This window comes from Sus scrofa, chromosome 16 (assembly GCF_000003025.6).
Source record: "Sus scrofa isolate TJ Tabasco breed Duroc chromosome 16, Sscrofa11.1, whole genome shotgun sequence".
Lineage (NCBI taxonomy): Eukaryota > Metazoa > Chordata > Mammalia > Artiodactyla > Suidae > Sus > Sus scrofa.
In genome coordinates this window covers 65941873-65964336 of record NC_010458.4, presented here as the reverse complement: position 1 = coordinate 65964336, position 22464 = coordinate 65941873, and the positions used below count along the sequence as shown (strand labels likewise).

The 22464-nt window shown below is 44.9% G+C and overlaps 1 protein-coding gene across 5 annotated transcripts in view; it reads left to right on the top strand.

Annotated features, from left to right (window-relative positions):
- Positions 1-22464, top strand: part of CYFIP2 (cytoplasmic FMR1 interacting protein 2) — a 148993-nt gene that overhangs the window by 37240 nt on the left and 89289 nt on the right. For all 5 annotated transcript variants that reach the window (XM_021076694.1, XM_021076692.1, XM_021076696.1 and 2 more), the window contains 6 exons: positions 989-1117; positions 3648-3752; positions 5919-6010; positions 7796-7913; positions 11721-11840; positions 12500-12625. In XM_021076694.1, coding sequence (XP_020932353.1) covers positions 989-1117; positions 3648-3752; positions 5919-6010; positions 7796-7913; positions 11721-11840; positions 12500-12625 — 690 coding nt within the window. The remainder of the gene's footprint in view (positions 1-988; positions 1118-3647; positions 3753-5918; positions 6011-7795; positions 7914-11720; positions 11841-12499; positions 12626-22464) is intronic.

Here is a 22464-nt window from a genome sequence, read left to right as displayed (position 1 = left end):
GGCCCTCCACTTACCCACTGTGAGGTCTTGGGCAAGGTCCAAGCCTCAGTTTCCTCATCTGTAAAATGGGGTTGTTATTTTGCTTCTCTTAGAAGAATCCACTCACAGGACTGTGGTGAGGATCAATGAGATACTGTATAAAAAGCCCTTAGCGTGTAGAGCCCGACAGGTGTCAAGGACATACGAAGATGTAGTTATAGTTCCTGCCACTGCTTTGCCAGGGTGTTTCCACTCGGCTGTGGCTCTCAGGCTCTGCTGACTTAACAAAACATGTCTTGTGCATCTGTCAATTCACCCTAAACAAGCACCAAGAAGAATGCCAGCAGTCCCCGGGCCAGAACTTGAGGGGGGTCTTCCACCTTTGAAGGGTTTCCAGGCTCAAATCTCTCAGGATTGCTGCTGGCTTTGCTGGGCCCTCCCTGCTCTCTGTTATCTGGAGGTGGCTGCTCGTGTTGATGCATCAGGTTTCTTTCCCAGGGACTCAGCCCCATGCCTGAGCCCACATACACCCCACAGGGGCCCAGGGGAGAACAGGGGGCCTAGAGTGGAGACCTCAGACGTTCTCTCATGGGAAATGTTTTTGTGCTGCTGTGTCCTGTCGGGAGGCAGACATTTGCTGAGCCAGCTGTCCTCCACTGGGCTGGGTCTTCCTGCCACATCCAAGGAGAGGTCCTGGCTCAGGCCACACCCTCAGAACTAAGCTGAGATGACTGCTGTAAAGCCGAACTGCTTTTCAGCTCAGCCTAAGAAAGCACTTTCTAATCATCAGAACTGCCAGGAAATACAGTGGGGGGCCCCAGGGGCGAGGGGTGGGGGCAGTTCCCTGTCATAGTCGATGTGCAGGAGCTCTGACCAAGCATCCATCGTGGGGACGTTGAGGAGAGTCTCGAGTCCCCTCTACAGTGTGTGTGTTGGGAGGGTGCTCCTGGGAGGTGTGTGTGAGGAGGATGCAGGACAGGGGATGACCAGAGGGGGCGCTGCTGTTTAGTGTCTCCATCAGCAACTAGAAGTGATCCCGGGCTATGAGGAGCTGCTGGCCGACATCGTCAACATCTGCGTGGATTACTATGAGAACAAGATGTATCTGACCCCCAGTGAGAAGCACATGCTCCTCAAGGTACAGCTCCCTCCATCATGCACCCCAGGCTGTGGGCTTGCCCTCTCACCTCCTTGTTTAAAAACTTTTCTTTTTTATGTAATGCCCCTGACCACCACCCCGTGGCATATGGAAGTTCCCAGGCTTGGGGTCAAATCGGAGCCGTAGCTGCAGGGCTACACCACAGCCACAGCAACGCCAGATCCCAATCATGGCAGTGCCGGATCCTTAACCCAGTGAGCGAGGCCGGGGATCGAACCCCATCCTCCCGGGACACTATGTTGGGTTCTTAACCTGCTGAGCCACAATGGGAATTCCCTAAAATCATTTTGTGAAGCTATTTCTTCTTGCTTAAGTATTGATCTAGCTCTTACTGTACATAGTGCTTTGTAACCTGTTTTTTTTTTCCCTTACAATGACTATGTACCTTTCCAGACATCATTAAGGCTGTTTCTACAGTATGATTTTTAATGGCTGCTGGGTATTTCATTGTATGGAGACGTTGTTATTTAACCAATCCCCTGTCGTTGGATGTGTGCTCGCTAAACTGCATGGGTACTCTCACAGAGCAACCTTTGTGTGTGTCCACACTCTTGTGAAGTCAGACATCCTGCAGGAAAAATTGCCACCTCAAAGGGAAGGCAGAGTCTTCAAGCTTCTGCTATATTTTGTGAAAATGATCACATTTGTTTTGTCAGTTTACAAGTTTCATTTTCAGATTTCCAAGTCATATTTATTATTGTAGAAAATCTGGACCACATAGGAAAGCACAAAAAAACTGAACCTCTCATAGTGTTTCCATCCAGAGGTGACACTTTTAGCATTTTGATGTTTGTCCTTTTCTGTTTTCTGTGCTGATGTATTTTCAACATATGCCATATATATATATATATATATGTTATGTCTGTAATTGTATCCCATTTCATTAAATGCATTTGGACTATTATGTAACCCTTAAATAACGTCCTATGGATGAGCTTTCATTTCTTTTGCCATTATTCTATCATTAGCTGCCTAGGTTATTTCTAATTGCTCTCTAACAGCAGTAACACTGAAATGAATAGCTTCTCCATGTTCTTTAGACACACTGCATAGCCCCTTTTGATCCTCTCTTCCCCAGAACCTCGCCTTTCAAAGTTCCCCTGGTGATTTGACTTTTTCCCCTCTTCTATGTCGCCTCTTGCAATTCCAAGAATCCCGGTCCTGTTGGTGTTCCCTTCTTTACGTTTCCATCATATCTTGAAGAAGCTTTCAGGACAGAGTGGCGTGGTGACTTGTTCACTCTGGCTCCCTCTGCACAACCAGAAATCCAGAGAAGTCACCCAGGGGCCTCTGTCACCTCTGGTGCTTTGCTTGGGCAATTACCATAACTCTGCCTAGAATTGCTGCTTCCACAAACTAGCTTGCTGCATGCCAGCCCACCAAGCATTCTTAGATGCTGCCATAAAACTCTAACGCCCTTCTTTTCTCCTGCATGCTTTTAATCCTCCCATGTCTTTGCTTCCCAACCTTCTTCCCTCTCAATGCTCTGCCTCCTCAACCTGGTCTCCTGCACCATTTTGCGGTTGCAGTCTCTAGGCAGTGAACTCAGCGGCCACCAGGGGGCGCCCTTCACCTTAAATGGAAAAGTCTGGGGCACACCCTGCACAGCCATGCAATGCAAGTACCTATGGTCCACTCTCTTAGGTGCCAGACATGCCTTATCCCTGGTCACATAGCAACTGGGAGCGGAGGGAAGCTGCTTTCATCCTGTCTGTTCAGACCCCCTCGGGCATGCTGTACATTTGACAAAAGGAGCAAAATAAGCCAGCTTTCAGGAAGCTATTATATAGGCTAGACTATTAAGAATCAGCCTATTTATAGGGCATTGTTGGATGAAATGTGTTCCTTTTGTTAATGAAGTCACCAGCGAGACGCCTTAGGAATCTTTGTTGTAGTTTCTCTGGGGGAAAGGATGAGTAGTTTCATGCTCATTTACCACCTAGTGAGTATTCTTCAGGGCCTGTGATGGGTGAGGGCCCAGGAAAGCAACACCAGCACCACTCAGTCCTTCCTCTCCAGAAGGATCTAAGTGCATAAATATTGTCATCACGTCCCTGTTCAGATCCTATCTCTGCAGCTTGCTGTGTGACCTTGGCAATTTGGCTAACCTCTCTGGGTCTCCAGTCCCTCATCTGTAGAATAAGGTTATTGTGTACAATTGACTCATGAGATTGTTGTGAGAAATAAGAATTAGGCCTGTTCAATCCCTAAGCACAGACCCTAGGCCACGGGAAGGACTCAAAAAGTGCCTGCCATAATAATATATTAAAGAGTCCTCAGCATTTCTTCACAGAAATCAAGTTTCTGGTTTAAATTAGACCTAAGTATCCTTTTTTTTTTTTGAAGACACTTGGGTTTGCATAATAGAATGTCAACCATGGAGGCGGGGGGTGGGGGGGTGGAGACAGGTGTGTGTGTGTGTACACATGCCTAGATCTGCTTTTTTTGGCTTTTTGAAACATTTCCAATGGCTATGACTGGCTTCTGGTCCTGCCTCTTCTCACTCTAGGTAATGGGTTTTGGCCTCTACCTGATGGATGGAAATGTCAGTAACATTTACAAACTGGATGCCAAGAAGAGAATCAACCTCAGCAAAATTGATAAGTTCTTTAAGGTCAGCGCTGGGGCTGGAGCAGGGGCTGGGCAGGGGGCTGGGTAGGGGGCCAAGGGGTGGTCTCTTGGGGAAAGGAATGAAATTAACTGGCAAGCAGTGGGGCCTGATGAGTGAACTGTAGCTGGGAAGACCCCAGGAGGAGAAGAAGAGAATGACAGGACCTCAGCTGCCCTGAGTAGAGGAATCCACATTGTCTAAAGCCCCTGAGAGGCAGGCATACGCCTGTCTCAGATTCAGCTGGGATTCGGCTGGGAGGCCTTACAATTCTTTCCACATTCTGCTTTTTCCCTTTCCTGATATCCCTCGCCATCTCAAGAAAGAGGTGCCGCCCAGAAGGCCCTGCCTGCTTTCATTTTCAGTACAAATCAGAGCTCACAGAAGCAGCAGGACTGATGACTGGATTTTAAATTGCCTCACGTTTGCAAGCTCACAGCCTCTCCTGGCCCACTAAGAGGCCACCTCACTGGCTCCTGCCTCTGGGCAGAATGCCTCAGCGGCATCCCGCCTGCACTCAGACCATTCCTGTGCCTCAGAGATTTGATCTTCTGGCCCCAAATCTTTGACCATGAGACCTCGCGGTTTGCCTTTGAGGTTTTCACAAAGGGATTTCCTCCCCTGGAATTGAATGCCGTGCTGTCAGTTTATTCTAGCATCAGGCACTTCAGGCCTGGATTGGAACCTCTGAGGTCAGGACACGGGAAAACCAGGCTTACGTTAGAAGTGGAACCTGTTGAAGGTGTGGCCGGGCCTGGGTCCCACCAACTATGGGAGGTTAAGGGGGAAATTAGTCACCAGAAGGCGTCCTGTGGCTTCGCTTGGCATCTTTTCAGGGCTGGAACGTTCCCTTTTCTCTGGAGCTACCTGAAAGGAGAGAAAGGCTTATCTCGGGAGAATCGGCAGAATCTGCCTTAAGTCCGCACGAATGAGATGGGGGTGGAGTGGACGACCACAGCCTCACCTCATGAAGGCCTGGGTTTTAGTCTCGCTCTGCCGCTTCATAGCTGGATGACTTTCCGAAGGTCACAGAACTTCTCTGAAACTGAGTTCCCCAGCCCCCAGAAATAGAAATGCTAAGAGTATCTACTTTGTGGGGTTCCCTTGAGAATTCATGAGATGACATAGGTGAGTCAAAGCCCTGGGTTATAATCCTGGCTCCTTAGCATCTAGCTGATCTGACTTGGTGAAGGAAAAAAAAAAAATCACTTCAGCGTCAAAGCTTCAGTTTCTCCATCTGTGAAATGGGAATGATAGCAGTACTGACCTCAGCCAGGTTTTATATGGCTTGAGATACTGGTTCTGCTTTGTTTAATGGAGTATTTTTAGAGCCACTTTAGGTTCACAGCAAAATTGAGCAGAATGAACAGCGAATTCCCATGTGCCCCCCATTCCCAGTCATACACCACCTCCCCCATGATCAGAACTCCCCGACAGAGGGACGTGTTTGTTATCATCATGAGCCTGCGTTGGCACATCGTTACCACCTGAAGTCCATAGTTTGCAGTAGGGATAACGCTTGGCACTGTGTGTGCCGTGGTTTTTGACAAACGTGTAATGGCACATGTCCACCATGATGGTATCATGCAGAATAGTTACCTGGCCCTAAAACTCCTCTGGTTTTGAGGGGCTTGGCACAGTGCCTAGTATGTCTGGACCAGACAGTGACCCCCAGCCTCCCCTCCATTAGTCCCGGTGTTAGGATGGGCATCCTCTGCCCCCTGGTGTTAGGTGTTAAAGGTTTTGGGTACTTCACACTGTGGTTTCACAGAAAGGCCACACCTGGCCTGTGGCATCCAGGCACTCCTTTCGAGTCCAGAGTTCGAAGCAGCAAGGATCCTCTAATCTGAGGAAAAACAGAGCAGAAAAGCACTGTGCCTTGGGAGGCAGGCCATCTGGTCCTCATCCTTCGTCTTTTCTGCTGCTGCTCGACCTTGGACAAGTCACTTTGCCTCTCTGGGCTCAGTTGCTGGAACACTGGGACAGTTGGAGGCAGGAGAGGACCAGTGTGCTGGCTGGAGCCCTTTGTGGTTCCAGGGTCACAGGGTGGCATCCTTAGAAGCCGAAACTGGGGGTCGGCCTAGAGGCCCACATGGAGGCCTGTCTCCCTCGGTGGAAGGCAGCTGCCCGGCCCCTCCGGTGTCTTATGCACTGTGTCTGCTTCCTTTGCAGCAGCTGCAAGTGGTGCCCCTTTTCGGCGACATGCAGATAGAGCTGGCCAGATACATTAAGACCAGTGCTCACTATGAAGAGAACAAGTCCAAGTGAGTGCCTGCCGTAATGTCTCTCGGCTCCCGCGAGGACGCCCAGCCCGGGCAGGGGGCCGAGGGGCCACTTCAGCCCCTCCCCCCTCCCCAGAGCCCTGGGCAGGTGGATTCCAATCATCCGATCACTGGTGCCTGCAGAGGGGAGCAGCAGACAGTGCTCTGAGCCTTTTGGCACCCACCCTTTGCTGCCAGGGTTCGAAAGGGCTCAAAGCACAGCCACGCCCCTTCTCTGTCCCTGTCTTGGTGGCGCAGTGGGACAGCAGGAGTCCTCCTTCCCCTGAGAGGGGAGAGGAATGGCCAGCCCTCAGTGGTCCAGCGGAGTGAGATGGCCTTGACCTTCATCACCCTGGTTCTCTCCTCAGGTTTTGTGTCCATGCAGTAAGTATGCCCTGGAGGGTATGGTTCTGACGGTTTCAGCTGTGAAGGGGGTTGACGCCTCCCCTTGGGTTCTTTAATAAACCACCACTCTAGGTGACCTGTGCTAAGATCTGGGGGAGTCGGTGCCTCCTGTAAGTTGGGGGACATCTGGCTGCAGTCTTGGAGTCCCTTTGATCTCTGGCCTTGCTAAAGAGGTTTCTGCCTGCATTTCCAAACTAAGGGGGCCGTTGACCATCCTTTAGACAGGGGTGAGCGTGTTAGGGCCTTAAACTATGTGAATGGAGTGTCCTACAGTCCAGCAGCTTTAAGCCACAGCAGGTGAGTCCTGCCAGGGAAAGCTGGTTCAGTGTCTTCCTACTCCGCGGGCTGCTAGTGTGTGAGGAGGTTTTCTGGGAGAAGCATGGAGTCCAGACTGCGGAATTCACTTCCTCCTTTTTCCCTGCGTGAATTTCCAACCACCTGAGGTTGGTTGGGAGTGGTGATGTGACCAGATGGAGGCCAGGAGTTTGAGTGTGCCCGTCTTTACGCAAGGAATTCAAAAGTCATTCCATGAGGAAGTCTGCCACTGTTCTGAGTATGTTCTCAAGGGCCCTTTCGGAGCTCCTTTTGAAAGGGTATATTCTCTCTAAAATGTTTCTCTGCCTTCTTTGGTGCCCATGCTTAGTCCGTCCCCTGGGTCACCCGGCCCTGGATGGCAAAGGAGAGGGAACAGGGTTGTCTTTGTTCTCTTGGGGAAGGAGAGGGAAGATTCTTACTCATTCATTTCCTCCCCAGTTTAGGATGTTTTCCCAAAGATCTATGTTTTAGTTGAGCGAAGAGTTGAAGAGCAAGAAAGGAGGAAGTGGGAGAAGATGAGGGCTAGAAAGAGAGAGAGAGCAATGCCTCCCAGGATGGTGTGTTTTCCCTCTCCATGGAGAGTTTCCGTGTTGCCAGCTCACTGTTGAAAAAGAGGGACGGTTCCTTCCGTTTCTCTGGCCCTGCCCCAAGGCCGCCTCCAACGCCAGCTTCAGTCGTAGGACGTAGTGCCGTCAGGGCCCGTAGGCAGGTTTGGAAGGTTGCCCCCCTTGCTTTGTCTTTGCTCAGATTCCAGCCCTTTGCTGCAAGGCCCTCCTTGCGCGTATGGCCGGTAAGTACTGTGGACACTGGATATCTGGCAAAGCCTGGGATTGGATCTTAAAGGAGGCCGTCCCCAAGCAGGAGGAGGAAAGGCTGTTTCAGTCAGCCTGCAGTCCCCATGGCGGGATTTAGCGGGCTCTCTTGCTGGTGACTGGGACACCTCTTGGTACCACCCAGGGGAACCGGCCACATTGGCTGAGCACCAGGAGCAACTGGTGATGGAAGGAGGCTGCTCCTCCCAGATGCCTAAGACCAGGACCCACTCCGACGCCGTGATTTTCTGCCCAGGTGGACGTGCACCCAGAGCAGCATCAGCCCCCAGTACAATATCTGCGAGCAGATGGTTCAGATCCGGGATGACCACATCCGCTTCATCTCCGAACTCGCTCGCTACAGCAACAGTGAGGTGAGCTCCCTCTGGCTGCTGGGATGGAGGCCCACGGGGGCCCAGGGTGAGAAGGGGTAGGGACCAGCCAGGAAGGCGGTGAACATGAGGACCACGGAGAGTGGAGGAGTGAAGGAGCACACCCTGGCGGCAGGTGGTGGCGGGCAAAGTGGCCACGAGCGTGGATTTTAGAGCCCAACAGACCTGGGTTTGAGTCTGGGTTCTGCTGCTGACAAGTTATTCAGCATCTCTGAGCCCCGGTTTCCTCCTCTGCAAAATGGAGGCAATAGCGTCTGGCAAGGTTCATTGAGAGGATTAAACAGTATGATGCGTGGAGAATGCGTTACGCCTAGCCGATCATAACAGCCCAGGAATTGTTAGTGTGTACGTGATCTCAGCCATCTCCACCCTGGGTAGAAAGGGAAACAAAGTTCCAAAAAATCATGCTCATGGCACCATTGAAATATATCTCTAAATTTAATTTGAACGTTTTTAATTCAGTGACGTGGCTCTTAAATTCCTTTAGATTTCTGTTGCCTTCTGGAAGCTCTCCCTGAACACCCAGGTTTTACTAGGCACGTCCCTCGGCACTAAATCATGTGGATCTTTATATGTATGTGATTCCAAATCATATTTACTGTTGAAATATTTTAAAACTACAGTGATACCAAGTTCTTCTTGTGGCTCAGTGGTTAACAAACCTGACTGGTATCCATGAGGATGTGGGTTTGATCCCTGGCCTCGCTCACTGGGTTAAGGATCTGGCATTTCCTTGAGCTGTAGTGGCTCAAGGTTATGGCTGTAGTGGCTTAGGTCGCAGACATGGCTTGGATCCTTCAGTGCTGTGGCTGTGGTATAGGCCAGTGGCTGCAGCTCTGATTCGACCCCTAGCCTGGGAACCTTCATATGCCATGGTGCAGCCCTCAAAAGACAAAAAACAAAACAAAACAAACAAAAAAACCTACAATAATAAGTCATTATTGTCATAAGCCAGAAAGTACAATTAGCGACAGAAGAAGGTCACAAAAATCTCCTCTGATACCATGGATTACATTTTTACTGGCACTAGAGTTTTTCCTTTTTTCTTTTCTTTTCTTTCTTTCTTTCTTTCTTTTTTTCTTTTTTAATAGACAAACATGATCAAGGAACAAACCTCAGGAAAAATAGAGATAGGCAAAAAGAGGGGGAAATCAATCATGTAAAATTCTACCACCCAGAACCAACTATTATTAACATTTAGTTATATATATTCTTCTGGATCTCTTTCCATATAAGAGCTTCTAAAGAATGTATACATTGGTTTATTAAATACAGTTCTGATGTGAATTCCTTTTTTCACCCTGAGCTCCTGTTTAACTCTGCACTGCCCCACATATGCTCACTGGCTCCACCATGTGGCTGGAAGCCATAGTTAAACTTTCCAAAACCCCATCTGGAGAAATGTCTTTGATGAAAGGGCAGTGTATTTGAAATGAGGACAAGTGCAGACACTGTGGTCATTAGGTGAGTGGCCCACCTTCTTAGGAGGGCTCCCAGTGGACATGGACCAGCCCAAACTTTTGGCTTCCTTAGCCATATGTGCCAGAGGACTGAATGTAAACTCTGCAAATAATTTAAATGCTGGATCTGCCTTCATTCCCTCTCCAGTTTTGGTGTGATTTATGAATGAGTCTGGCTCAAAGCTATTTTTTATTTTTATTTTATTTTTCTATTTTTTTTGTCTTTTTAGGGCCGCACGTGCGGCATATGGAGGTTTGCAGGCTAGGGGTCCAATCTGAGCCCTAAGCACCAGCCTATACCACAGCCACAGCGACTTTGGATCCAAGCCCTGTCTGCAACCTACACCATAGCTCATGGCAATGCCGGATCCTTAACCCACTGAGCAAGGCTAGGGATAGAACCTGAGTCCTCATGTATACTCATCAGGTTTGTTAACCATTGAGCCACAACGGGAACTCCAAAGCTATTTTTTAAATTATGCACTTTTTCCATTCCAGACCATTATTCATAGCAGTTATATTCTATAAAGTGACTACGAACACTGAGTCAGCAAGTACTGAACCATTGCTCCTCGAGAAAATACAGTGTTAGGTTCCTGTGAGCCTGTGGTCACAACATTTCCATTAGTGAATTTTTAACATGTAACTTTGTTTTATATGCATTTCTGTTTAAAGATGCCTTACATGATATATATTGTTGATTCATTAGCATTAAATGACAGACAACGGCGCTGTAATTCATGCGGAGCAAAGCTTATCTAAAAGACGTGTTTTCTCTATGATGCCCATCACAGCCTCCTTTCTCCTAAGAGCTCTAGGCAGAGCTTCAGCACTGTGCTTGGGGGCTATTTTTTTTTTTTTTTTTTGGTCTTTTTAGGGCCGCACCAGCAGCACATGGAATTTCCCAGGCTAGGGGTCTAATCAAAGCTGCAGCTGCTGGCCTATGCCACAGCCACAGCAACTCAGGATCCGAGCCACATCTTCAACCTACACCACAGCTCATGGCAAGGCCAGATCCTTAACCCACTGAGCACGGCCAGGGATCACACCTGCATCCTCATGGTTACTCGTCAGATTGATTACCATTGATCCACAACGGGAACTCCTTGAGGGCTATTTTAAGTAGTGAAAACACCAGTAAAAAATACAGAAGTGTGGAAAACGGGGCGCTAAATAGACAGGGAAGGGGATACTTGTTTTCAGTATGAGCTGAAACACGAAGGCAGGGAGTTGCCTTGCTCAACCTCAGCCGGGAACATGACTGAAATTTTTTTGCCACTTTGTGCACATCTGCACATGACCGTGAAAGCACTACAGGGATTGATTTTGAGGTGACAGATACAGTCTAGTGAATAGACAAAATCACAGATATGGAATCCACAAATAATGAGCACCAACTTTATATGTATATATGTGTGTGTGTGTGTGTGTACATATATATGTGTGTGTGTTTATGCACTCATACACATATGGACATTCGTGTACACCCATACATACTTGCATACATTGTGGAGTATTACACATTCAAATAGATGTTTGTCTTCACCAGTGCTTTTCAGTCAATGAGACATTTCTTTTTTTCTTTTTTTTCTTTTTTGTCTTTTTTTGTCTTTTCTAGGGCCGCACCCAAGCCATATGGAGGTTCCCAGGCTGGGGATCTAATTGGAGCTGTAGCCGCCAGCCTACACCAGAGACAGCAACGCCAGATCCTAGCTGCGTCTGCGACCTACACCATAGCTCACGGCAATGCCGGATTCCCAACCCACTGAGTGAGGCCAGGGACGGAACCCCCAACCTCATGGTTCCTAGTCGGATTCGTTAACCACTGCGCCACGTTGGGAACTCCAGTCAATAAGTCATTTCTAATTAATGAGTTGTGACATCACTTAAGTGGTTTCTGATTAGCATTTCGGTGTGAAGTGGAATAGAATATAGGAGGAAATCTCATGTATTAAGAATAAAGTTGCTTCATGAAACGTGTTGTTTCATGTCTGTATTGAATACCTCTCCACGTAGGTATGTGTTCCTGAGTATGTACAGAGCATGTGCTTCCTACTGTAAGTTGCAGACAAAACAGCCTGAAAGCCACTTCTCTGCAGTAGACCAGGATCACGGTGCACGGGGCCCTGGCATCACACTACGTGAATTTGAACCCGCAGCCATTTACAAGCCAGTGGCCTTCAGCAGGGCACTTGTTTGAGCCTCAGCTTGTTGGTCTAGGGGTATAATAATAGCACCGCCCTTGCAGTGTTCTCAAGGGAATCAGTGAAATAAGGTATAAATGTGCCAAGTGTGTCCAGCGGTGATGGCAATGGCTAATGTCCCACAGGTGGTGACGGGCTCCGGGCTGGACAGCCAGAAGTCGGACGAGGAGTACCGCGAGCTCTTTGACCTGGCGCTGCGGGGCCTGCAGCTCTTGTCCAAGTGGAGCGCCCACGTCATGGAGGTGGTAGGTGTCCCAGGGCTGAGGGCCTGCCCCTTCCCGGCCCCTCCATCCTGACCCCTGTTCACTTGGAATCCGTCTGCCCCGCTTCTCCCCGGCACTCTTTTTTCATCACCTTTATTGAGCTATATTTCACACACCCCACCATTCACTCATTTCAAGATGCATTCGTGTCTTGTATATGCCCAGTGCTTTCAAACATAGATGCATTCGTGTCTTGTATGTGCCCAGTGCTTTCAAACATAGATGCATTCGTGTCTTTTATGTGCCCAGTGCTTTCAAACATAGATGCATTCGTGTCTTGTATGTGCCCAGTGCTTTCAAACATAGATGCATTCGTGTCTTGTACGTGCCCAGTGCTGTGCAGCTGCTGTCAAATGTAGAACATTTCCATCACCTTGAAAAGAAACCCGGTAGAACCAGCCCCTATTCCCCATCCCTGCAGCCCTACGCAGTCCCCTTCTGCCTTTGTAGATTTCCCTGTTTGGATGTTTCCTGTAAGTAGAATCAGCCTACGTGGGTGTTTGAGTCTGAATTCTTGCACACCATGTTTTCAGGGTCCCTCCATTGCAGGACACATTAGCCTTTCATTCCCTTTTAAGCCTGAGCTGTATATCGATCCGTTCACCCGCTGATGGATGTTTGGGTCTCTCCTCTCTCCCCAGTACTCCTGGAAGCTGGTTCACCCCACAGACAAGTTCTGCAACAAGGACTGTCCAGGCACGGCCGAGGAGTATGAGAGAGCCACACGCTACAACTACACCAGCGAGGAGAAGTTTGCCTTCGTGGAGGTGAGTGCTGCTTCCCTGAGCCTCCTCCCCCCGAACCCAGGCTGCTGCTGGGGCCAGGGAGCCCCCATCTCCTTCTGTGTGTGCACATCCCTGCCCCCTCCTCCCACCCTAATTCATCTCTGTCCCAAGGGGTTATTCAGAAATGGTGAGAAACTCATTCTGTCCTTAAAAATCCCCAAGAAAGCATCATTCTACCACGAACAACAGAAGGAACACAACCCATGGCCAGAAGAGATACGAAAAATGCCCAGAGTGATGAGTGGTCAGAGAACTACAGATGGACACTGAGATAGTGTTGGCCAGTCTGGACGGTAAAGATCTCGAAGACTGGTGGTGTCTCTTGCTGGTTAAAGTGGGATGTAGACCCTCTCAGATGCGTTGGCCGTTCTCCATTTTTATGAGCTTTCTTTGGGGGCAGTCTGGGTTAACATGCATATCCTTTGGCCCTGAAGTTCTTTTAGAAAGTGTATCTCAGGGAAATAAGCCAAATGTGCGGAGACGTATGTACATAGACATTTATTACCATATTGTTTATAATGTGAAGATACGTGAAACAACCGAAATGTTCTTCATGGTGGACCAGGTAAAATCAGTGAAGGTACAGCTATATCATTCAATACCACACAGCCACTCAAAAGGATGTACTGACATGAAGATATGCACAGTATAATAAAAAAAAATAAACAGTATAAAAAAATAAACAGTTAAAGAGTAGCACGTAAAATAATTCCGCTTCTACTAAAATTAATAACTTGTATATTTTCTCAAAATGGAAGACATACATTTATGCATTTATATCTACCAAACCTTTAACACTAGTCATTTCTAGACAGTGGATTCTTACGTCCTGCCTTATAAATTTCTGATTTGTTTTTGTTTGTTTAATTACTAAGATGTATGTCTATATGGGTGAGAGGGCCCTTTCATCCTGGGTTGTGAGTGACAGCTACCTCTTTCATGACTGTCTGAAGCCTAGAAGTCAGAGACCTGGATGCTAGCTCTGGGCCCTTCATCTCTGTGAGCCTCAGTTTCTTTGCAGGATGGAGCGGATAATGTCTAACAGCGTCCATCCCAGTGTTATTGTGGAGAATCAAGGAGTAGTTGTCAGAGATGATGCTGTAGATGAGCCATGAAGGCTGTCAAGGGTCACAGTCCTATTAGGGGTGAGAGCTGCTCTTGAGCTGGTCCCTGGTCTGCACTTTAAAGACTGAGGCTCAGTGGGATCACTTCAGGCAGGTGACAGATGGGTCTCTGCTGAGTGATCTTGACCTCCTGGTACTTCCCTGTCCAATAATCAGCCTGGAAGACAGTCTCCCAGTCATCCCTGGAGGAGAAAGTCCTCCTCAGGCCTGTAAAACGAAGCTTACAGGTAGAGAGGACATGTAACTTTGAAATCAGTTTTACGCCTTGCTTGCCTTAATGAAAGTAATACCTTTGCACTGTAGCTAGTTTAGAAATTACTCCTCTCTACCCCACTCCTACCCTCACCTTCCTGCAGCCTCTGAAACTCATCCGCCAGTGACATTTTCTCTATATTTACTGCTAACTTCACTCATAATGAGTGGCTTACTTTCCTATACATTGAGAGGCTTTGTAATTTTTTTTCTTTTTAGGGCTGCCCCTGTGGCATACGGAAGTTCCCAGGCTAGGGATTGAATCACAGTTGTAGCTGCCACCCTATACCAAGCTGTGGCAATGCCGGATCCTTAACCCACTGAGCGAGGTCAGAGATTGAACCCGCGTCCTTATGGACACTAGTTGGTTTCTTAACCTGCTGAGCCACAACAGGGACTCCTGTTATTTTTATTTTCTTGGTAAAACATATATATATATATATATATAAAAAATAGGAGTTCCCTGGTGGTCTAGCTGTTACGAATTCAGCATTGCCACTGCTGTGGTATGGGTTCAGTCCTGGGCTCGAGACCTTCTGCTTGCCACAGGCATGTCCAAAAAATCGTAAAAATAAATTTAAGAAAAATAATTCTGTGTGGCATTTGACAACAATAAAAACAAGGCAAAAATAGTAACCTGCACCTGAATCCCCAAATAGGAAACATCTTTCACCTCGTCAGGCTGTATCTTCTGGTATTTACCTCTGAACTTCCTCTAACGGGCTCAGGGGGCTGTTCTTTTGTTTTTCAATTTATGGCATTTTCTGTTACTTTCCTATTTTGGGAGAAAATGATTGAGTTCTTTCATCTCTACCTCCTACCTTCACTCCCAGCACACCCCCTTCCCTTCTCCTGTCTTCCCAAAGTGGTAATTTCATACTTTTCAGTTAAATTAATAGCTGCTGTATTTTACTGTAACTGAGTACCTCTTCTTCATTGCTGAGTCTTATGGTCTAAGGTGAATACATCTCTTTTTTGTACAATTTTTGCTTTTGCACAAGTAAACAATGTCTTATTTATTGTTTGGTAAGTTTTCTATGATCCTATCAAAAAGGAACTCTCAAACATACTAATGTGTAAAACTCCCTATCAAATAGCCAATCACAGTAATATTTTATGAATGTTATTGCCCTTTTTTGCCTTGGAGCTGTTCCTGCTGAAGCCCTCTGTCCTTCTATGCAGTCTGAGCTAATTTGTCTCTAGACAGGTACCTATCAGAGACATCTCGTCATCATTGCCTTGCTCTCTCTCCTCTTGGAGCCCAGGGCTACCTTTCCTTTATTTTGGAGCAATATATCTTTCAATAGCTTTCTAAGAAGCAATTATAGAAGAAAATATTTTTGAGATCTTTTTTTTTTGGATTTTTATTTCTTTATTTTTTACAATTTATTTATTTTTATTTTTTATTTTTATTTTTCCCTTAATTGCTTTTTTTATTACTCAAATGAATTTATCACATCTGTAGTTGTATAATGATCATAACAATCTGATTTCACAGGATTTCCATCCCACAGTCCAAGCACATCCCCCCACCCCCCAAAACTGTCTCCTCCGGAGACCATAAGTTTTTCAGTGTCTGTGAGTCAGCATCTGTTCTGCAAAGAAGTTCCGTCTGTCCTTTTTTCAGATTCCACATGTCAGTGAAAGCATTTGATGTTGGTGTCTCATTGTGTGGCTGACTTCACTTAGCATGATAGTTTCTAGGTCCATCCATGTTGCTAAGAATGCTGTTATTTCGTTCATTTTAATGGCTGAGTAATATTCCATTGTGTATATGTGCCACCTCTTCTGGATCCACTCCTCTGTCGATGGACATTTAGGTTGTTTCCATGTCTTGGGTATTGCAAACAGTGCTGCAATGAACATTGGAGTACATGTGTCTTTGTGAATCGTGGTTTTCTCTGGATAGATGCCCAGGAGTGGGATTGCTGGATCAAATGGTAGTTCTATGTTTAGTTTTCTGAGGCATCTCCATACTGCTTTCCACAGTGGTTGCATCACTTTACAATCCCACCAACAGTGTACTAGGGTTCCTTTTTCTCCACACCCTCTCTAGCACTTATTGTTTGTAGACTTTTGGATGATGGCCATTCTGGCTGGTGTAAGGTGGTACCTCATTGTGGTTTTGATTTGCATTTCTCTAATAATGAGTGATGTTGAACATCTTTTCATGTGTTTCTCGGCCATCTGTATGTCTTCTTTTTTTTTTTTGTCTTTTGTCTTTTGTTGTTGTTGTTGTTGCTATTTCTTGGGCCGCTCCCGTGGCATATGGAGGTTCCCAGGCTAGGGGTCTAATCTGAGCTGTAGCCACCAGCCTACGCCGGAGCCACAGCAACGCGGGATCCGAGCCGTGTCTGCAACCTACACCACAGCTCACGGCAACGCCGGATTGTTAACCCACTGAGCAAGGGCAGGGACCGAACCCGCAACCTCATGGTTCCTAGTTGGATTCATTAACCACTGCGCCAGACGGGAACTCCCTGTATGTCTTCTTTGGAGAATTGTCTGTTTAGATCTTCTGCCTATTTTTTGATGGGGTTGTTTGGTTTTTTTTTTGGTATGGAGCTGCAGAAGTTGTTTGTAAATTTTGGAGATCAAGCCCTTATCAGTTGATTCACTTACAAAGATTTTCTCCCATTCTGTGGGTTGTCTTTTTGCTTTGTTTAGGGTTTCCTTTGCCGTGCAGAAACTTTGGAGTTTGATCAGGTCCCATTTGTTTATTTTTGTTTTTATTGTCAATACTCTTAAGAGGTGGATCTGAGAAGATGTTGCTGTCGTTTATGTCAGAGTGTTTGGCCTATGTTTTCCTCTAAGAGTTTGATGGTGTCTGGTCTTATATCTAGGTCTTTAATCTATTTGGAGTTTATTTTTGTGTATGGTGTTAGGGAGTGTTCTAATTTCATTCTTTTCCATGTGGCTGTCCAGTTTTCTCAGCACCACTTATTGAAAAAGCTGTCCTTTCTCCATTGTATATTCTTTTTTTTTTTTTTTTTTTTTTTTGTCTTTTGTCTTTTTGTTGTTGTTGTTGCTATTTCTTGGGCCGCTCCCGCAGCATATGGAGATTCCCAGGCCAGGGGTTGAATCGGAGCTGTAGCCACCGGCCTACGCCAGAGCCACAGCAACGCGGGATCCGAGCCGTGTCTGCAACCTACACCATAGCTCACGGCAACGCCGGATCCTTAACCCACTGAGCAAGGGCAGGGACCGAACCCGCAACCTCATGGTTCCTAGTCGGATTCGTTAACCACTGCGCCACGACAGGAACTCCTCCATTGTATATTCTTGCCTCCTTTGTCATAGATGAGTTGGCTGTAGGTACATGGGTTGAATTCTGGGCTTTCTATCCTGTTCCATTGATCTATATTTCTGTCTTTGTGCCAGTACCATATGGTTTTGATGATTGTTGCTTTGTAGTATAGTCTGAAGTCCGGGAGCCTGATTCCTCCAGCTCCATTTTTCTTTTTCATGATGTTTTGGCTATTCTGGGTCTGTTGTGCTTCCAAACAAACTTTAAAATATTTTGTTTGAGTTCTGTGAAAAATGTCCTTGGTAATTTGATAGGGATTGCATTGAATCTGTAGATTGCCTTAGGTAGTATAGTCATTTCGATAATATTCACTCTTCTAATCCACGAGCATGGTATATCTTTCCATCTATTTGTGTCATCTTTGATTTCTTTCATCAGTGTCTTATAGTTTTCAGAGTACAGGTCTTTTGTCTCTTTAGGTAGGTTGACTCCTAGGTATTTGATTCTTTTGGATGTGATGGTAAATGGGATTGCCTCCATAATTTTTCTTTCTGATCTTTCATTGTTAGTGTATAGAAATGCGGTTGATTTCTGTGTATTAATTTTGTATCCTGCGACTTTGCCAAATTCATAGATGGGCTCTAACAGTTTTCTGGTAGCGTCTTTATGATTTTCTAGGTATAGTATCATGTCATCTGCAAATAGTGATAGTTTTACTTCTTCCTTTCCAATTTGGATTCCTTTTATTTCTTTTACTTCTCTGATTGCTGTGGCTAGGACTTCCAGAACTATGTTGAAGAGTAGTGGCAAGAGAGGACATCCTTGTCTTGTTTCTGATCTCAGTGGGAATTCTTTTTTTTGTTTGTTTGTTTTTGTTTTTTTGCTATTTCTTTGGGCCACTCCCGTGGCATGTGGAGGTTCCCGGGCTAGGGGTCCAATCGGAGCTGTAGCCACTGGCCTATGCCAGAGCCACAGCAACGTGGGATCCGAGCCACGTCTGCAACCTACACCACAGCTCACGGCAATGCCGGATCGTCAACCCACTGAGCAAAGGCAGGGACCGAACCCGCAACCTCATGGTTCCTAGTCAGATTCGTTAACCACTGCGCCACAACAGGAACTCCCTCAGTGGGAATTCTTTCAGCTCTTCACCTTTGAGAATGATGTTTGCTGTGGGTTTGTCGTATGTGGCCTTTACCATGTTGAGGTAGGTTCCTTTTATGCCCACTTTCTGAAGTGCTTTTATCAGAAACAGGTGTTGGATTTTGTCAAAGGCTTTTTCTGCATCTATTGAGAGGATCATATGGTTTTTATTCTTCAGTTTGTTCATGTGGTGTATCACACTGATGGATTTGCGGATATTGAAGAACCCTTGCATCCCTGGATAAATCCCACTTGATCATGACGTACAATCTTTTTAATGTATTGTTGGATGTGGTTTGCTCGTATTTTGTTGAGGATTTTTGCTTCCATGTTCATCATTGAAATCGGCCTGTAGTTTTCTTTTCTTGTGGTATCTTTGTCTGGTTTTGGTACAGGATGATGGTGGCCCCATAGAATGAGTTTGGGAGTATCCCTTCCTCTGCAATTTTTTGGAATAGTTTCAGAAGGAGAGGTATTAGCTCTTCTCTAAATGTTTGCTAGAATTCACCTGTGAAGCCATCTGGTCCTGGAGTTTTGTTTGTTGGAAATTTTTTAATCACAGTTTCAATTTCAGTTCTTGTGATGGGTCCATTCATCTTTTCTATTTCATCTTGGTTTAGTCTTGGAAGATTGTACTTTTCTAAGAATTTGTCCATTTCTTCTAGGTTTTCCATTTTATTGGCATATAGTTGCATATAGTAAGTAGTCTCTTATGATCCTTTGTATTTCTGTGATGTCTGTTGTTACTTCTCCTTTTTCATTTCTAATTTTATTGATTTGAGTCCTCTCTCTTTTTTGCTTGATAAGTCTGGCTAGGGGGTTATCAATTTTGTTGATCTTTTCAAAGAACCAGCTTTTCATTTCATTGATCTTTTCTATGGTTTTCTTTGTTTCTATTTCATTGATTTCAGCTCTGATCTTTATGATTTCTTTCCTTCTACTAACTTTAGGTCTTGTCTGTTCTTCTCTCTCGAGCTGCTTTAGATGTAAAGTTAGCTTGTTGATTTGAGCTTTTTCTTGTTTTCTGAGGTGGGCTTGTTTTGCTATAAACTTTCCTCTTAGAACGGCTTTTGCTGCATCCCATACGTTTTGGAGTGTTGTATCTTTGTTGTCATTTGCTTCTAGGTATTTTTTAATTTCCTCTTTGATTTCTTCAGTGATCCATTGGTTGTTTAGTAGCATGTTGTTTAGTCTCCACGTGTTTGTGTTTTTTGCAGTTTTTTTCTTGTTGATTTCCAGTTGAATAGTGTTGTGGTTGGAAAAGATGCTTGATATGATTTCAATTTTCCTAAAGTTACCGAGGTTGGATTTGTAACCCAGGATATGATCAATCTTAGAGAATGTTCCATGTGCACTTGAGAAGAATGTGTATTCTGTTGCTTTTGGATGGAATGTGTTATAATTATGTATTAAGTCCATCTGGTTTAATGCATCATTCAGGGCCTGTGTTTCCTTATTGATTTTCTGTCAGATTGATCTGTCCATTGCTGTAGGTGGGGTGTTAAAGTCCCCCACTATTATTGTGTTATTGTCGATTTCTCCTTTTAAGGTTGTTAGCAGTTGCCTTATATATTGTGGTGAACCTATGTTGGGTATTTTTGAGATCTTGAACATCTGAAAATATTTACTTCTAACTTCAGTCATAATGAGTGGCTAGATACAGAGTTTTTTATTTGTTTATTTTTTATTAAAGTATAGTTAATTTAGAGTGTTGTGCCAATTACTGCATATGATGTAGTGACCCAGTCATACATATATGTACATTATTGTCTCATACTATCTTCCATGATGTTCTATCCCAAGAGATTGGATATAGTTCCTGTGCTGTGCAGTAGGATCTCATTGCTTACCCATTTTATTTATTCATTTTTTATTTTTTTATTTTTTTGTCTTTTGCCATTTCTTGGGCCAGTCCAGCAGCATATGGAGGTTCCCAGGCTAGGGGTTGAATCGAAGGTGTAGCCACCGGCCTACGCCAGAGCCACAGCAATGTGGGATCTGAGCTGCATCTGTGACACCACAGCTCACAGCAATGCCGGATCCTTAACCCACTGAGCAAGGGCAGGGATCGAACCTGCAACTTCATGGTTCCTAGTCAGATTCATTAACCACTGAGCCACGACAGGAACTCCCTGCTTATGCATTTTAAATGTTATAGTTTGCATCTACTAACCCACTCCTAGTGCATCCCATTCCCCCCTCCCCACCCCCCTTGGCAATCACAAGTCTCTTCTCTGTGACTGTGAGTCTGTTTCTGTTGTATAGATAGATTAATTTGTGCCACATTTTAGATTCCACATGTAAGTGATATCATATGGTATCTGTTTTTCTCTTTCTGACTTACTTCACTTAGTATGAGAATCTGTATTGCATCCATGTTGCTGCAAGTGCCATTATTTTATTCTTTTTGTGGCTGAGTAGTATTCCATTATGTATATATATACCACATCTTCTTAATCCATTCATCTGTTGATGGGCATTTAGGTTGTTTCCATGTCTTGGCTATGTGAATAGTGCTGCTGTGGACATATGGGTTCATGTAGATCCAGAGGTTCTAATTGTAAATAATTTTTCCCAGAAGTTTGAAGATATTATTTCCTTGTTTTCTAGTTTTTAGTGTTGCTGTTGAAAAATTGGGTTCTGATATAATCCCTGATTCTTTGTTCTTTTCTCCTCTATAATTTTTAATGAGTTTTATTGAGATACAATTTACATATAATAAAACTCACCCTTTAAAGTGCACAGTTCAGTCATTTCTAATATATTCAGAGCTCCGAAACCATTACTGCTGTCTGATTTTATAAGATTTTTGTCGTCCTAAAAGTATACCCATACCCATTAGCAATCACTTGTCATTCCTTCCTTTCCCCACCAGCCTCTGACAACCATAAATCTGCTTTTGTCTCCCTTGATTTGCCTGTTCTGGAAATTTTATATAAATGGAGACATATAGTATGTGACTGGCTTTTTCCACTTAGCGTGATGTTTTCACAGTTCACCCGTGTTATACTGTTCATCAGTACTTTATTCCTTTAGGATCAAATAAGATCCCATTGTATGACTGTATCACATTTGTTTATAGAATTTACAGATTGATGAACATTTGGGTTGTGTCAACTTTTTGGCTATTATGGATAATACTGATATGTGGATTCATATACAAGTGTTTGTGTGGAAATGTTTCATTTTCTTGGATATACACCTAGAAGCAGAATTACTGGATCATGTGGTAACTGTTTAAAGATTTGAGGAACTGCCCTACTGGTTTTCTTTTTTTTAATTTTTTTGTATTTATTTATTTTTAAATGATTTTTATTTTTTCCATTATAGTTGGTTTTCAGTGTTCTGTCAATTTTCTTCTGCACAACAAAATGGCCCAGTCACACACACACACACACACACACACACACACACACACACACACACACATTCTTTTTCTCATATTATCCTCCATCATGCTCCATAACCAGTGACTAGATGTAGTTCCCTATGCTATACAGCAGGATCTCCTTGCTTATCCATTCCAAATGCAATAGTTTTTTTCTGTTAACCCCAAATTCCCAGTCCATCTCACTCCTTCCCCCTCCTCCTTGGCAACCACAAGTCTGTTCTCTAAGTCTATGAGTTTCTTTTCTGTGCAAAGGTTCATTTGTGCCCTATATTAGATTCCAGATAAAAGTGATATCATATGGTATTTTTCTTTATCTTTCTGACTTCACTTAGTATGAGAGTCTCTAGTTCCATCCATATTGCTGCAAATGGCATTATTTTATTCTTTTTTATGGCTGAGTAGTATTCCACTGTGTATATATACCATATCTTCTTAATCCATTCATCTGTTGATAGACATTTAGGTTGTTTCCATGTCTTGGCTATTGTGAATAGTGCTGCAATGAACATATGGGTGCATATGACTTTTTCAAGGAAAGTTTTGTCCATATATATGCCCAAGAGTGGGATTGCTGGGTCGTAAACTATATTTAGTTTTTTGAGGTACTTCCATACTGTTTTCCATAGTGGTTGTACCAATTTACATTTCCACAAGCAGTTTAGGA